The sequence below is a fragment of the Polyodon spathula genome, chromosome 11 (assembly GCF_017654505.1).
Source record: "Polyodon spathula isolate WHYD16114869_AA chromosome 11, ASM1765450v1, whole genome shotgun sequence".
NCBI lineage: Eukaryota > Metazoa > Chordata > Actinopteri > Acipenseriformes > Polyodontidae > Polyodon > Polyodon spathula.
Genome location: NC_054544.1, coordinates 41,496,996 through 41,512,403, shown reverse-complemented (window position 1 = coordinate 41,512,403; position 15,408 = coordinate 41,496,996). Strand labels below are relative to the sequence as shown.

Sequence of the window (15,408 nt, the reverse complement as noted above, 5' to 3'; positions counted from 1 at the left end):
TGTGTGTGTGTGTGTGTGTGTGTGTGTGTGTGTGTGTGTGTGTGTGTGTGTGTGTGTGTGTGTTGAGTCTCAAGGAATGGAGGCAGTGTTTATATTACAGTATTTCTTTTAGAGATGATCAATTAGGTTTGGGACCAAACACAAACAGTCAAAGCAAATCCAAGCTTATGTCACCAGGTTATAGAGGCTCAAATCAATAGAAATAAATGAAACAATTATATTGTAAAACTCAACAACAATTAGTATCACTACAATTCCAAATATCATATACTGTAGCTCATTATTGTTAGACTACATTGATCAAACACCAAAGTCTATCACTGAAACTCGTTGTTATGCTAAAGGGGCATTTCAGTAAATGCTACCTTGCTTCGATAACGAAATGTGAAGAGTTTCTTAAAATGCTTCAAAGTACGTACTAGCAGCTGTTTTGGTTGCTCTTTATCTACAGTGTATTGGTATGTAATTGAAATAAAACCCTGTGCACGCTGTTAATTCATGACATGTTCCTTATTCTATCTTCATTCGGCATCAGGCATCAGTCTTCAATCCAATAATAAGATTACTGGGGTTCCTGCCAGTGCTCACATTTGTCAGTGTTGGCCCATGACAATAATACTGAAACAACGTTAAAAAAACAGAACAAAACAAATCTTTACTGTATCTTTTATATGCAGATGCTAAATTGCTCATGCTACAAATAACATGCCTTTAATCACACAATGTTGGAAAATCTTTTTCATATGTGGAGATTGCTTTTTCTCTTACTGTTGATATTTATCTTGTAATATTTTCATACAGTTAGGAAGTCTAGTTTATCTTTGTTTTTGCACTGTGGCTTTATTGAAACTGATAGCGATGTCTGGCGAGAGTACAGTGCATCCTGTTATTATACAGCGTCAGTTATTTCTGTTTTTAATTTGTTTATTTAGCAGATGCCTTTATCCAAGGCAGCTTACAGAGACTAGGGTGTGTGAACTATGCATCAGCTGCAGAGTCATTTACAACAACGTCTCACCTGAAAGACGGAGCACAAGGTGGTTAATTGACTTGCTCAGGGTCATACAGTGAGTCAGTGAGTAAGCCACGATTTGAATCAAGGGCCTCCTGGTTACAGCCCCCTTTCTTTAACCACTGAACCACACAGCCAATGTGTGGTCCAGTGGTCAATGTGTGCTGTACAGGGTGTTTATAAGGCTGACACAGGCATGGCTGACTGCAAAGTTTCTCACAGTGAGGTCATAGGAGCAAGTGACAGATGTAAGTCCTTGCTTTCCACACAGAAAGAGCATCTCATTCTTATACTGTGGTAAAAACAAAATGCAGTAATATCATAAGAATATATGGTAAAGTATGATTATCTATAGTAAATGCATGGGGAAAGGATGGGGAAGGCATGGCTCACTGAAAAAACTGCATAAATGTATTTGGTTTGATACAGTATACTGTAAATTATCTGTTATCAGCATCTTCAAATACTATACAGCACTATACCGCATATACCAAAATCTTGTCAGCACAGATACATCTTTACATCAATTACTTATTGTAATTCTTTACTCCCTTGCAGTTGCTAGGATATTTTGTAGCCAATTTTTACTAATACTAGTTACTAGTTACTACCAGTTACTTACCAGCTTAATATCCTGTTCATTTAGTGTTCCATATGATACCCTCTTGTTGGTACTAATACATTCTTTTACCAACAAAGATTGCTCTTGATTATGGGGAAGTAAAATGGAAAGCATTTTAGCACTGAAGTATGTGCTGCACTGATATGCCTACCCAGCGCCTTCCTCACAATCAGCAATCTTGTCAGATTTATTTATTTTTTGCTGGAAAGATACGAGGCCTGGCATAGTGTCATACAGAACACTCACCATATTAGATTATCAAACAGGCACAGTGTAAGAAAATACATATGAGGAAAATATAGATGATATGAAACACACATTAACAAATTTCCTCAAAAGTGAAGACAAAAGTATGCCTTCTTTAATTTGTTACTGGTTTTATAAATTAAATGTTTTTATGAAATTTTTGGAGCAATCACTTTTTTTCTGTAATGCTGTTATCCTAAGCAATAGATACAAGAAAATTACATTCTCTGTAGTCCTGTTTTATCTTGACTAATTGTTTTTTTCTTATATTTTCCCAGGCCACAGAAACAGTAGAAGACCCTGCAAGTGAAACTGATTTCATAGAAGATCGAGATTCTGGTCCTGCCCCAGAGGAAACACTGCAAACAAAGGAATCAAGTGATACTGCTACTGAACCTACACACAGGGCAACAGAAGAGTATTTTGACACACAGTCATGGATCAGTGACGCTCTTTCTGACATAAGCCGAGATAGCTGTGAAGACTCTGTAGTAACAGAGTCCAGGGCTGATAAGAACAGAACAGATTGCCAACTGGAAACCGAATCTGAATCCAAACTGAACGATATCAGCTTGGGTTCGGCTGAAGGTTCCTCGAATACACAACGAAAAGCTTGTGATGTTATTCCTGTTCTTCAAAACCTAAATGAAAAGGATTCCAAATCTGGCTCAGAACTGGTTTCTGTGGAGCAAGATTTAGAATCAGCGTGCGAAAGGCAAGATGAAAATCCTCTTCTGTCAGAACCAGAAGTGACTGATGTTACTTCTGTGGCACAGACAGAACCATCACTCAGTACTTTTAATAGAGAAACGCCACTAAAGATAGCTGGAGTTCCCATCTTTGTAGACACCATCTCAGGTCAGGATGTTACTGAAGCAAGTCTGAACTTTACAAATAAGAAGTTAGAATCAAACGAACTTCATCCTGAAACAGACTCAACATCAGCTGAACATAATATAGTACCTGATGAGCCAGGGGCTGCAGCAGGATCCACTACTGATCTAAGTAGTCCTATCACACTTTTCGGGAAAACTGATTCCCCTGCAGCACAGGATGAGGCAGGACTCCAGTTTTATACTTTTATAGATTCTAGAGAAGAAAGACCTTTGGATTCTGAGACAAGTTCAGAGATACGCAAAATTGTTGCTGAGCTACTACAATCTTTGAGTCAGGAGGAATCTAAACAGAGCCAGGATGCGCCTGGAACAGAGGGCAGTCAGATTTGTTTAGAGACTCAATCAAAGCCAGAAGATGATGGTCAGGATTCAAATTCAGGAGAGGAAGAACAAACTTCTGTTGCTGGTACTGCAGAACAGCATTTTGTAGATTCTTCTGATACAAACTGCGATAATGTTTGTGCAGACAATCAGAGAGTTGCAGGTTTGCTTGAATCTGGTCTGCCTGAACTGAATGTACAGTTAAATGGTTCATCCTCTGAATCAGAAAGTATTTGTGTCTTGCAAGAAATCCATTCTGAAGGGAGCAGTACAGGGCAAGGGACTAGCTCGGGGACATTAGAGATCCCACCAGATGTGACAACAACCATTTCAACAAATTCGGCTGAACTAAATGAACCTTGCCCTGTAGCTGACTCAAATGTAATTCAGGCTGATTTGGAGGTACATTTTGATCAAAGACTGGACCATACTTCAGAGGGAAAATCTGGAACAGATGAAGTAACGACTAAAACAGCTGTGGAATCTAATCAATTGAAATGTGAATCTGACCTTTTTCAGAGAGAAATTTTAAAAGACAATAACTCAGGCTTAGGTGAAATTCCAGTAAAGACAATAGAAACAACATTGAGCACAAGTGCACAATTTAATAGCGTTTCTGAGGAAACTTATTTTGAGAAAAACACCACCCCCTCCGAACCCCAATCAGACAGACACAATGCTGACCACCCTATAAGAACAGAGGTAGACCAGGTACTAGTAGGAATCTGTAGTGGGCAGACTGATCACGCTTGTCAATCAACTGACAAGCCACTGGATTCTTTGTCAGAGGAAGCAGTTAGAATTCACTTAAAGGATAATCTTAGAGAAAATCATTGCCTTTTGCAAGCAAATATAAATGATATTGTCATTATTAATAATCAGGAACAAAAAGTGAGTATTCCCAGTTGTTCAGATTTTGAGCCAAGCATTGCAGATTTAAAGGAGACCCCATGCAGCCTAGACTATGAACGGAGCAATGATGAGTTAGTTTCAGGGACAAGTGATGAAGATCTAGAATCTAATCACGCTTGTATTAAAACTGCTCCCCAGATTGAAACTTCTGTCACAAATGAATTCAAGACCTCTCAGAAGGACACTGTGGTCAGCGGTGTGTGTCATATAAATGCAAGTGTAGTGACTGAGCATACTAGAGATTGTACATTGACTATAGGGATTGAAAACAACAGCACTGATTCCGTTTGTCATACAGACTCACAGACTAACAGAAAGTCTTCTGACAGTGCAGGTAACACAGTAGTTGTGCCATACGGTAACACAATTAAAGACAGTCCAGAATTGGGTTTTAAGAAGTCTGACCACAGTGCCAGTAGCAAATCCCTTGCCAAAAGAACGACGATTGTTCCAGAGAATCCTATTGATACAAGACAGAGCTCTTTGGCAAGACTCTCAGAAGCAAGAGGGATTTTATTACAGACTGTAGAAGAGAAGGAAAACAGTAAAAATCTTTTAAGAGAAGCAGCAGTCAGTGGTCTATCTTTTGATGCAAATGAATGCTCAAAAGCTTCATCATGCAGACTACCAGAACAGAGCAGTGAAACAACTCAACAGTGTTCTGAATTGAGCCTGTCTGCCCATGAAATTCCTGAAGCGGGGAGCTTAGAACCAGATACAAATTATAACTTTGGGTTGGTAAATAATCTCCAGACCATTCTGGTGGAAAGTTTCCCGGACAAAGTACAACTGAATGGTGAATCCAGTTTAATCAGCCGTAAGGAGATTGATCAGGAAGTTAGTATAGTTACAGAACTCCTACGAAGCAGGATATCTGCTGATGAGAATCTGTTCACTGGCAAAGCTTCAAGTGATAAGTCAACGACTGAAAGGAAAGAAGAAACAAAAGCATTAGGACTGATTCAAAATAATGACTCTGATCTGGCCAGTAAGATAATATATACAGTCAAGGAGCAGCAGCAAAACATTGGCACAAGCAAACATGACAGCAGTGGGAAAATGAACCCCATCCTCAATGGTTATATGACTAGTGAAAGCCAACTCATGGTATTGCAGGACACAGATGGGGTTAGTACCAACAGTGAAGAAATGGATGACAATTTCTATACATTCCTTGGCAGCAACAACAGCCTCCACAAATCTGTGCAGAAACAGACGTCCAAGAGCAGCATGACTGGCAAGACCTCAAAATCCGTTTTCTCCAAAATGCCCTCTTTTAGGAGGAAAAAAAAAGCATCCCAGGACAACAAAACAAAATGTGAAAGCCCTTCCAAGGACAGTACCAGCACACCCCAGGTGGCGGACAGCAGTGGGGAAAAAGGACAAGATAACATGACCAAGGATGGCATTCCCACTTATAAAATCCATTATCCTTTATACAGGGCACATGTATCCTATGAGTCAGATCATCTTCAGCACACACCTAGCGGCGAAGAGCTTATCGCAGATAATTCTGAGGAAGAGGGGGTCTTTGAGAACAGCAGCACACTCAGTCAGAATATGAGTAAGGCTTTCTTTAGTGAAATGGATGACTGTGGCTTCAACACCTCCACACCACGGACAAAACATGTTAGAAAGCTGTATAACCAGAGTTCAAGCACTGTTGATGGTGATACTGTCAGCAGCCCTGGGGACCAGGAGGCCAAAAAGTCTCAAACTGGGGAGAACGTGGGCTACAAGAGGAGCAAAAGCACAGACAGCCTCAATCTGCGTATGAGGTTTGCTCTGGCCCACAAGTCCTTATCAAGCTTCTTCGAGTCAAAGTCCTTGGAAAAAGAAAACGAAGAGCACGGTTCCAAACTGGATAGTGAAGAGACCAAGTCCAAACAAATGTCCTGGAGGAAGTTCAAGAAAGATAAGGAAGCTGAGTTACTGAAACGTGGCGTGTCGGCCTCAGAAGCACAAAGCACAAAGTCTCACCGGCAAATCCACAGCGAGTATGCCACCAGAATATCCAGGAACATGCAGGAAGGCAGGGCCTCTCCTGCTGTGAAGAGAGTCACCAAGTCCAATGACAGCACTGAACAAGCTAACACAGTTGAAATCCCGAGAAACCCTCTGGAAGGAAGCAAATCAACAGATGGCAAAAAGAGGAAAGGACCACCCAACGGACTGACGATTGTCTGCTCTAATCCTAGTTTACAAAAGTTGGAATCCTCAAAGAACGACTTGGATGTTTCTCATCTGGAAGACGTCAGCCCATTGACGCCAATTAGCCCCTGCAGTCAGCAAGCACAAGCTAACCAGCTAACACCGTCTTGGTCAAGCAACCCCACGCCTTCAGAGGGAATGGATGTTCCCCTAAGACCCATGAGCCCCAAACCCCAGAGCCCACGCCCTGGCGCCAACAGGCGGAGTTTCCACTACCCTTGCAGGGCCAGTGCAGCCTCTTTGACCTCTCTTGGCAATGGGGCCAGTTTAGAAGGGCTCACAGATCCCCCAGAAAGGCCAAAGACGTTGAAGCCCAGAACAGCACAACTCCTGTCTGTCCATTCACTGGACACTGACTTCCAGAAGGAGGACAGTGGTAGTAGCAGCCAGTCACAAACAAGCCTTAACATCTCTTCTTCAGCATTTAATATTCATAAAGATGAGGTAAGGTGCAATACACTTTTACATTTTGTTTGTTGTAATCCAAAAAGTGTTCTCTTGTTCAATTTAAGAACAATACTCTTTGTAATAATAGCCAGTGTCCTTACATCTCAGTATCAAAACAACAACATGACAAGTTCAGTATTGTAAACTTTATTTTCCTTCCGAAGTCTGTCTTGCGTTAACACAATACATTAAATTATTTTGCAACAGGTTCAGGGGAATCTTTATTCCTACGACAAATAAGTTTACTGTAGCATGCCATAGTAAAAACATAGTATAGTAAAACAAAGAAAAATTATAGTTAACCATGGACAATTACATTAAAGATAAAGCATAGTGTAAACACTGGAAAACCATAGTATACGGCAAAGGTAAACTTTTTATAGGTGCTGTTGTACAGGAAATTAATTTATTGCAGTGTTGCAGGATATTTGGCTTCAGCCGAGTCATATTGAATGGGTTTTAAATGTTTAAATCATTCAACACAGTAGTGGTGACTGTATGGAGAACCTGGAGGGGCTGATGTTTGGGTGGCACCTCTATTTAACAAGCCACGTCTGGTCCTTTTATAAACCTTTTTATAATACCCTACATCTGTTCACACACTTAAACTGAAGCTGAAGGGGAGAGTGCACACAATTCAGTTACAGCCAAACCAACAAAAAGGTGTGCATTGTTGTGTAAATGTAATTACAATATCACCAGTTATTAAAGTATGGCCAGGATTCACATGGCACATTAGACTTGGTACAGGTCTGAAATGTTACAGTATTATATTAGTTGTGTAGAATCACTTTGTACTTTTTTTGTTTCAGTCATCACTTCCTAGAGAAGTTTAAACTACCAATGCAGCTCTCAAACATGTCCCCTCATCACACTCCATCAGTAGGAAGCCATCAACCTGTCCTCCTAGTGATTGGAAAAAATAGCTCGTTTGTTTTAGGTGAGGTTAATGGATACACTCTGTTGTACCAGCTGAACTGAGAGAAGATACTGTACCTGCTTGATGTGATGCCTGACACACCAAATTATATACAAAGTAATTCTAAACAAGAAGAAGAATACTTTATTACAATAATTGGGATATCTCAGACCTGTACTAATGTCTAACTGCACATGACAGGACAGGGCGAATCCAAATACCTGGAAAAGAAAATCTGGCACCAATGTTGATAAGTCTATCATATAAATCATGAAAACCTGCTAACAGTTCTGTTATGAATGCCCTCCCCACCTCCCACACGCCAGTGTATTTTCCAAAAGATAGATAGATAATGCTCTCAGTCATGTTCTCAACACGATTAGTGAAGGGTGTACATATTCTCAACCTAGATGTATCAGAATATTGGGAAATCAACAAAACAGGTTTGATAAGTTTTAACATTGTCAAAATTTTCAGCCCCAGTTGTGCATGGGAAAAAAGACATTACAGTGGACTTACTGCACAGAAGCAACTGTTTTACAGATCTCAGATGTGCAGGGTGTGTGGGGTGTCATAAAGTGTACTGAGAACACGTCCTTTGCTGCAAGCTATTGAGCTGAAACACGTATAGAGTCACTGCTCAGTTTGTGAGGAAGGTTTGACTGTTCCAGTTCTTCTTTGTCAAGAGAGGACGCTGTTTTGCAAAGATTTCTCTTTGAGGCTAAAGTATAACAACTATTTTAGTATATATATTATATATATATTATATATATTATATATATATATATAATATATATATATATATATATATATATATATATATATATATACAATTATAATATATATATATATATATATATATATATATATATATATATATATATATATATATATATATAATATATTATATATATATATATATATATTGGTATGAGGTTTAGATTTGAGGAAAAATTGAAAAACAAAATAGCAGTGCTAGATTTTTCACTTCCTTCTAAACACTCAACAACCAGTTAGTCATTTCATTTGACTATTTATATTCAGAGCTTACTTCATGTTTGAGACAAATAAATACATATTTTAACAAGTGAGCTAACTGTCTAGACTAGCTTTTTTCCCTGCTGTGCAAAAAAAAAATCATAGCTGACTGTTTAAAACCTAGTATACAGCTCCATCTAGTGACTATTATAACTTCCCACAGTGCTGCATGAAACAGATTTACAAGCTGATACAAGAAAAGAGTGAAGTGTAGGCAGTGCGCAATATTAATTTACCATTACATCTCACACAGTACCTGGGACCAAGTAGAGCTTGACAGACTTTGTAGCCTGTAAATGAACACAGATCAAAGATTGAGAAAAATAAGTGTTCAGTGGAAAAATAATAAAACTTAATATAAATCTTCTAACCGATCCTTAAAGGAATGTTATGAGGTAATAATGGAACTCCTGAGCCACTAAAGGCATTTCAACTTTTTAAAGTTATTTGTTTATTTAACTATATGTATGAAATGATCATGTAGTCCATTGAAATAATTCACTTTTTTCATCAATAGTTTCATCAGTAAGCATTGGTTTTAGAACCGGTGTCATTCATTAGTGTCATCTTTCAGCTTTGTATTATTTGCCTTTCTGTTATTGAGTAAATGGCTGAGCTGCAATGAAAATAATGAGAGAGCAGTGTAGGTTGTGTTATAATTTGGAATCATTTTTTACCTAAAGTGTTACCTAGTTGAATAAGCACATGCATTTACGTGTGTGTGTCTGCAAAGTAATTAACACATACATGACTGCAGTTGGAGTGCAGAGGAAACCCATGACATTTTAAACTTATATTTAAAATCATGATAACTACAGTATGCTCATCACTAATACATTAAAACCATGGCGTACAACTCTAACCTCAGACAGATATGTTAGGAAGTTAAATGAAAATAACGTTATTGCATATTTAACAGCAGTATCAGCGCTGATCCGGTCAGTAATTTCTTTATCATTACAATCTCCACACAATGCTTATGCAGGACTTTATGAAATCACCAGTCCAAACACCCGATCAGTCGCTCACCCTGCGAAAGAAGTACCCCTCCCCGACCTCACCCCCCCGCCGCCCCTTCTCAGAGCTGGGCAGCTGGACCCTCCCCCTCCCGAGGGCCTCTGAGAGTCCCACAATGAGCAGCGAGAAGAAGATGAAGGAGCTGGTGAAGCGATGCAGCTCGGATGATCTGTGGATTGTAGAAGAGAAGAGGCGCAAACGGAAGCTGGCAAGGGAGATGCCAATCAGCTTCAGCAGGCAAGGAGCGGAGCTGTCTGATGACCTGTGGAAAGTAAGACGCCTCCTCTGCATCTCAGACTACTTCTCCTGCTGTCACTTCTACAAGATCTTTTTCTTTGCTCGTAGTCAGCTTGTTCACCATCCTGCTTTCACTTCACCTTAAACCTGCTGCCATAAGAACTGTGTATTCCTTCGTGTTGTGTCTGCTGGGGGAGTCTCATAAGAAACAGGGTCCAGGGCTTATGTTGAATGCTCACCAGTGTGATGTTTCTATAAGGCACACATTTGTAGACACGGAATGTCCTTAGATCGCTACCTTTTTTGTGTATCCCTGTTTTTTGCCTGTTCGTTTCTTGTTTTGTTTTTCCTTTCACGTGGTGAATTGACACTTTTACTTTTGACGTGACCAATGACTGTAATGGCTAACAGAGTTTATACTGCTCTTGATCTACTGAATGCCCCAGAACTACCTATCAAAGCATGACCAATGCCTGACTCTAGCCAGTGCCTTTGTCCTTCATCTTTTCATGAGGACTAAAACCACAAGTAATACTCTGCTGTACTACGTCATATTATGGTTGACAATATGCTGTTTCTATAAAATGATAATTTAGATTTTTGTTTAAATTTTTTCTTTAGCTTTGTGCTTGAAACTTGGCTGGACAACCTGTAGCTTTAAAATGGGTTCAATGGGCAAAAAAAACAACCAGTGTTGAAGCCTGGTTGCCGAGCCAATTACCAACAAGCACAATACTCCAGCAAAAATAATTCTTAAATAAAAAGGCATGAGATTGATGCCAAAACCCAGCCACTCTGTCTTGGATTATTTTTCTGTTCAAAAGTTGCTCTCCGCCTCACGTACTGGGAAGACAACAACAGCAAAGGTAAAGATCACTGCGATAACAGCCATCCTTTACAGCCTTGGTTTTGACAACTCAAGAAAGGGTACCTGCACTCCATTCATAAGCCATTTTGTTGGATGGTATTTAACTTATTTCCCAAGATGTCTTGCTTCTCCAATACACCCTGAGAAATAATATAACTTTGTAATATCAAAAGGTCACACGGGTTTATCAATGTATAGCTGCTCCACCTGTTATCTGAGCTAAAACTACCTGTATAAAACTATATGTCTGATATTATCTGTATCCATGGTTTATGGGCTACAATGAGTATATAATCCTCACTAAATAACAGAAAGTCATTATCTTTGGCTGGGCACAGCTAGAGTATCATTAGAAATGTGAACTGTTTATGGAAAACCATGGACTTCTGGTTTAAAACTCTTCCCTTTTCGCAGGCCCGGGCGAGACTGTCCCTCACTACATCAGTACCCTTTCCTCCTCTGCCCCTGAAGGCTCATAGTTTCTCCCAGAGCACTCCCATCGGCCTGGACTGCCTGGGCTGGAGGAGACGGATCTCCTACCCGGGTGAGTGAATTGCTTCCTCTCTCACTGCAGCCAGGAGTGCAGTACTCTGTGGTGGAAATATAGTGGCAAAAGCAGCATTGACTTAACAACCCTAACCACCCTTATACTAGCGTACCCTTCTCTGTACCTTATTGTACTGCTTCAGAAATTAGACCATGTTTCTTCTGAAGCTTTGCCACTCTGCCATTGGAATGAACTAAATATATTTTGTCCTAGTGCTGTAGTATTGTGTGTAACTATGTAGTAGGTTGTTATGTACTTTGTACTTGTAATAACACATGTTTGGCAGCTATTTAGCATGTGGTGAGCATAACTTCTGTAGTATCATGATAGTATCAAGACTCTTAATACTCAGCATGGTATTTTTTGTGGAGCTCAAAATGTGGTATCGCACTGGTTGTAATGTATATAAAACCAATGTAAATCACTGAGAAGTATGGTGAAACACTGTAAAAACCCTTGTTAACCCTGGTAAAGGATAGTACATACATCATATCTTGGTATAAAGTGCTTTTGATGAGAAGTCTCAACATTTGCTGTCTCTCCTGGCGTGTCAACCAGAGCGCTGGTCATAAATGACTGGTAATTTGTATTTCCCTAGTGCTTCAAGATTTCAAATTGTTAGGGAGGCTGTATCTGTGCATACAAATGATCAAGCAAACATTTCCACAGCAAAGCTCAGCGGGACATGTTGATTCCTAGACTGCACTGCTTATTAGACATTAGACATGTGTATTTTAACAAATGCAGTTCTGTCTCCCAACCAGCAGGTGGTGTCTGTTCATTTTACCTGAGGCTTCAATAGGCCTGATGTAAGACAGAACCAATACTGTAGTGCAATACTGTATAATAACAGTTATTTTGAGTTTTCAAACTTACATTCTAACACATAGTTTGGAAAGTAATATTTCAACCCCTCTAAGTTGCATTACATCCAGTTCAGTGGACATTTAATTGAGCGATCCAAATAGAGCAACTGCTCACTTACTGTACATGTCTACATGCAGTATATGTAAGTACAAACTGTAAATAAAAAATGTGATTTGGTATAATTTAATGATAATGCTATTAATAATACAGTGGCTCTCAAAAGTATTCACTCTTGGACTTTTCCACATTTTATTGTGTTACAATATGGAATCAAAATGGATTTAATTAGGAGTTTTTGCCACTGATCAACACAAAAAAAAGTCCATGATGTCAAAGTGAAAAATAAAGTATACAAATTGTTCTAAATTAATTACAAATATAAAACAGAAAATAATTGATTGCATAAGTATTCACCCCCTTTGCTATGACACACCTAAATAAGCTCTGGTGCAACCAATTGTCTTTAAAAGTCACATAATTAGTTGAATGGAGTCCAGCTGTGTGCAATTAAGGTGCTTCACATGATTTAAGGTTAAATGCACCTGTCTCTGGGAGGTCCCATAGTTGGTTAGTACATTTCCTAACAAAAACTACATCATGAAGACGAAGGAACATTCAAAGCAAATCTGGAATAAAGTTCTTCAAAAGCACCAATCAGGGGTAGGATATAAGAACATTTCCAAGGCATTGTCTGTCCCCTGGAGCACAGTAAAGTCCATTATTAAGAAATGGAGAGAATATGGCATAACTGTGAATCTGTCTAGAATAGGCCGTCCTCTAAAACTGAGTATCTGGGCGAGAAGGGTCAACTAGTCATGGAGGCTACCAAGAGGCCTATGGCAATTCTAAAGGAGTTACAGTCTTCCATGGCTGAGCTGGGAGACACTGTGCATACAGTAACAATAGCCCAGGTGCTTCACAAAACTGGCCTTTATGGGATAGTGGCAAAAAGAAAGCCATATTTGAAAAAAACTCACATCAGTTCTCGGCTAGAGTTTGCTAGAAGGCAGGTGGGAGACTCTGAGACCAAGTGGAAGAAGATTCTTTGGTCTGATGAGACCAAAATAGAACTTTTTGACCTCAATGCTAAGTGCTATGTTTGGCGCAAGCCTAACACCGCACATCATCGTGAGAACACCATCCCTTCTGTGAAGCACGGTGGCGTCTGCATCATGCTGTGGGGATGCTTCTCTGTGTCAGGGCCTGGAAAGCGCGTGAAGATAGAGGGCAAAATGGATGCAGCAAAGTACAGAGAAATCCTGGAGAAAAACCTGCTGAAGTCTACAAGAGACCTGGGACGGGAAAAGATTAATCTTCCAGCAGGACAATGACCCCAATCATACAGCCAAAACCACACTGGAGTGGCTTAAAAACAAAAAGGTCAATGTCCTGCAGTGGCCCAGTCGAAGCCCAGACCTCAATCCAATTGAGAATATGTGGAAAGAGTTGAAAATTGCTGTTCACCAAAGGGCTCCATCCAACTTGATGGAACAATTTTGCAAAGTAAAATGGGCAAAAATTGCAATATCCAGATGTGCAAAGCTGGTAGAGACTTCTCCAAATAGACTCATGACTGTAATTGCTGCCAAAGGTACCTCTACCGAATATTGACTCAAGGGGGTGAATACTTATGCAATCAATTTGTAGATTTTACAACCACAGTCTGTTAAATTTTTGTTTCAAGGTGGGTTTAAGACCTCTTGAAAATGCCAAAATCAATGCTACATACCGATTTCTAGATAAACACTGGAGTTATCATTTATGACCTTTTGAAAATTCTGCCCTAAATGTCCTATCCTATCCTATCGTTTCCTATCGAAACCAAACAAGCCTGTGTCTTTTGTGCTGTGGTTAAGAAACTCGGTTGCGATGTGCATGATCGCTGGTTCATGCCCAGTCTCTACGCTGTTGCATAATTGTCTCTTTGAGTGATGGCGTGTCAGACAAGTTTCAACGTGGGAAGGAAGGAGGGAGGGAATGAGAGGGAGGGAGTAACAAGTCTACTGTCTGATTATGCAAACAGTTTTGTCGAGGAATGTTGTAAGCAGACCTAGGAATTATGTTGAAATTGCACCTAACTTTAGGTTTTAAACCAGTTTCATGCTCCTCTCTCCGCAACTGGTTGTGAACAAGGCGCTTGAGAAACATCGCTCAAAGATAACAATGTCTTGTCACATTATGCTCTGAAGCCAGTTGCATTGGGAAGCCATGACCTTCCTTGATATCAATTAGAAAGTCTAATTCAGAGTATGTCTTTCTCCCTGAGAGTGCCCTATTCACAAGAGTCTGAAAACATTCTGCAGGCGGTGTCTTGTACAGACAGCATCTTTGTACCTTATGAGCTTGTAGTGTAGGAGTTGTTTACGCCTACAGGCCCCTGCGATAGTACATAACACAATCCAGTAAATTATCGAGTAGCACTGTTAAGGGTCATCCTCCCTTATTTGCAATGAGCCACCCATCTTTTCAAACCTCTCACTCGCCTAGTCATCTGATAGGTTTGTAATTAAATTGATTTTGGTACTCTACCTCAAATGTAAAGATACAAAGCACACAGTTTAAACAGACACAATGCCTGAGGTATGTTTTTCTTTAGAAAGTAGGCAATGAGTAACTCACTAGAATCATAACCATTATTTGCGTGGATTTTGAGCCGATCTGAATTAATCATTATTTAATGAAAAAAATTAATAAATAAATTGTGAATACCTCCCTAACAGGACTATATATATATTTTCTAGCTAGTGTTACACAGTCCTGTTCGTTGGTTTGTTTTTACTGCATTCTTCCAGTTTAGGCTTCTGTGTGCTTTACTATATCATATGTGTTCTCCAGTCAAGTTTGTTTATATTTCACAAGCGTAGTTTCCACAATGTTGTATAGACATGTTTATGCTACTACTTTTAGTTTTAGCTCAATAAGCAAAACGGGGTTTGCTTTTTTTCTGTTTTTTGTTAAACCATAGTGATAACATTTGATTACATATTAGGCAAGATGTACTGGAATTACTTTGTTTGCTCCATGTTCTTTTGACATGTTACAGAAACTCATTACTTTACTGTCGCTGTACCCTGTGTTGTCAATATGGCAGCAATTATTTTCAACATACTGTATTCCCACTTTTTTAGATTTCTTGTTTTTTTCATAGGTAAATCAACTAGGGAGTTTTTTTTTCCCCCAAATGTTAGCTTGCGTAAGTTCAGGAGGTGTGTAGCAAGGGGGTTTCCAATTTCCTGTCAATTAGTTCC

General features: G+C 39.5%; 1 protein-coding gene across 4 annotated transcripts in view; it reads left to right on the top strand.

Moving 5' to 3' along the window:
• LOC121322937 (rho guanine nucleotide exchange factor 4-like) overlaps positions 1-15,408 on the top strand; it is a 157,717-nt gene that overhangs the window by 88,944 nt on the left and 53,365 nt on the right. For 3 of the 4 annotated variants that reach the window (XM_041263571.1, XM_041263570.1, XM_041263574.1), the window contains 3 exons: positions 2,159-6,664; positions 9,610-9,912; positions 11,161-11,290. In XM_041263571.1, the coding sequence (XP_041119505.1) occupies positions 2,159-6,664; positions 9,610-9,912; positions 11,161-11,290 (4,939 nt within the window). The remainder of the gene's footprint in view (positions 1-2,158; positions 6,665-9,609; positions 9,913-11,160; positions 11,291-15,408) is intronic. The other variant, XM_041263573.1, reaches the window with a different exon arrangement.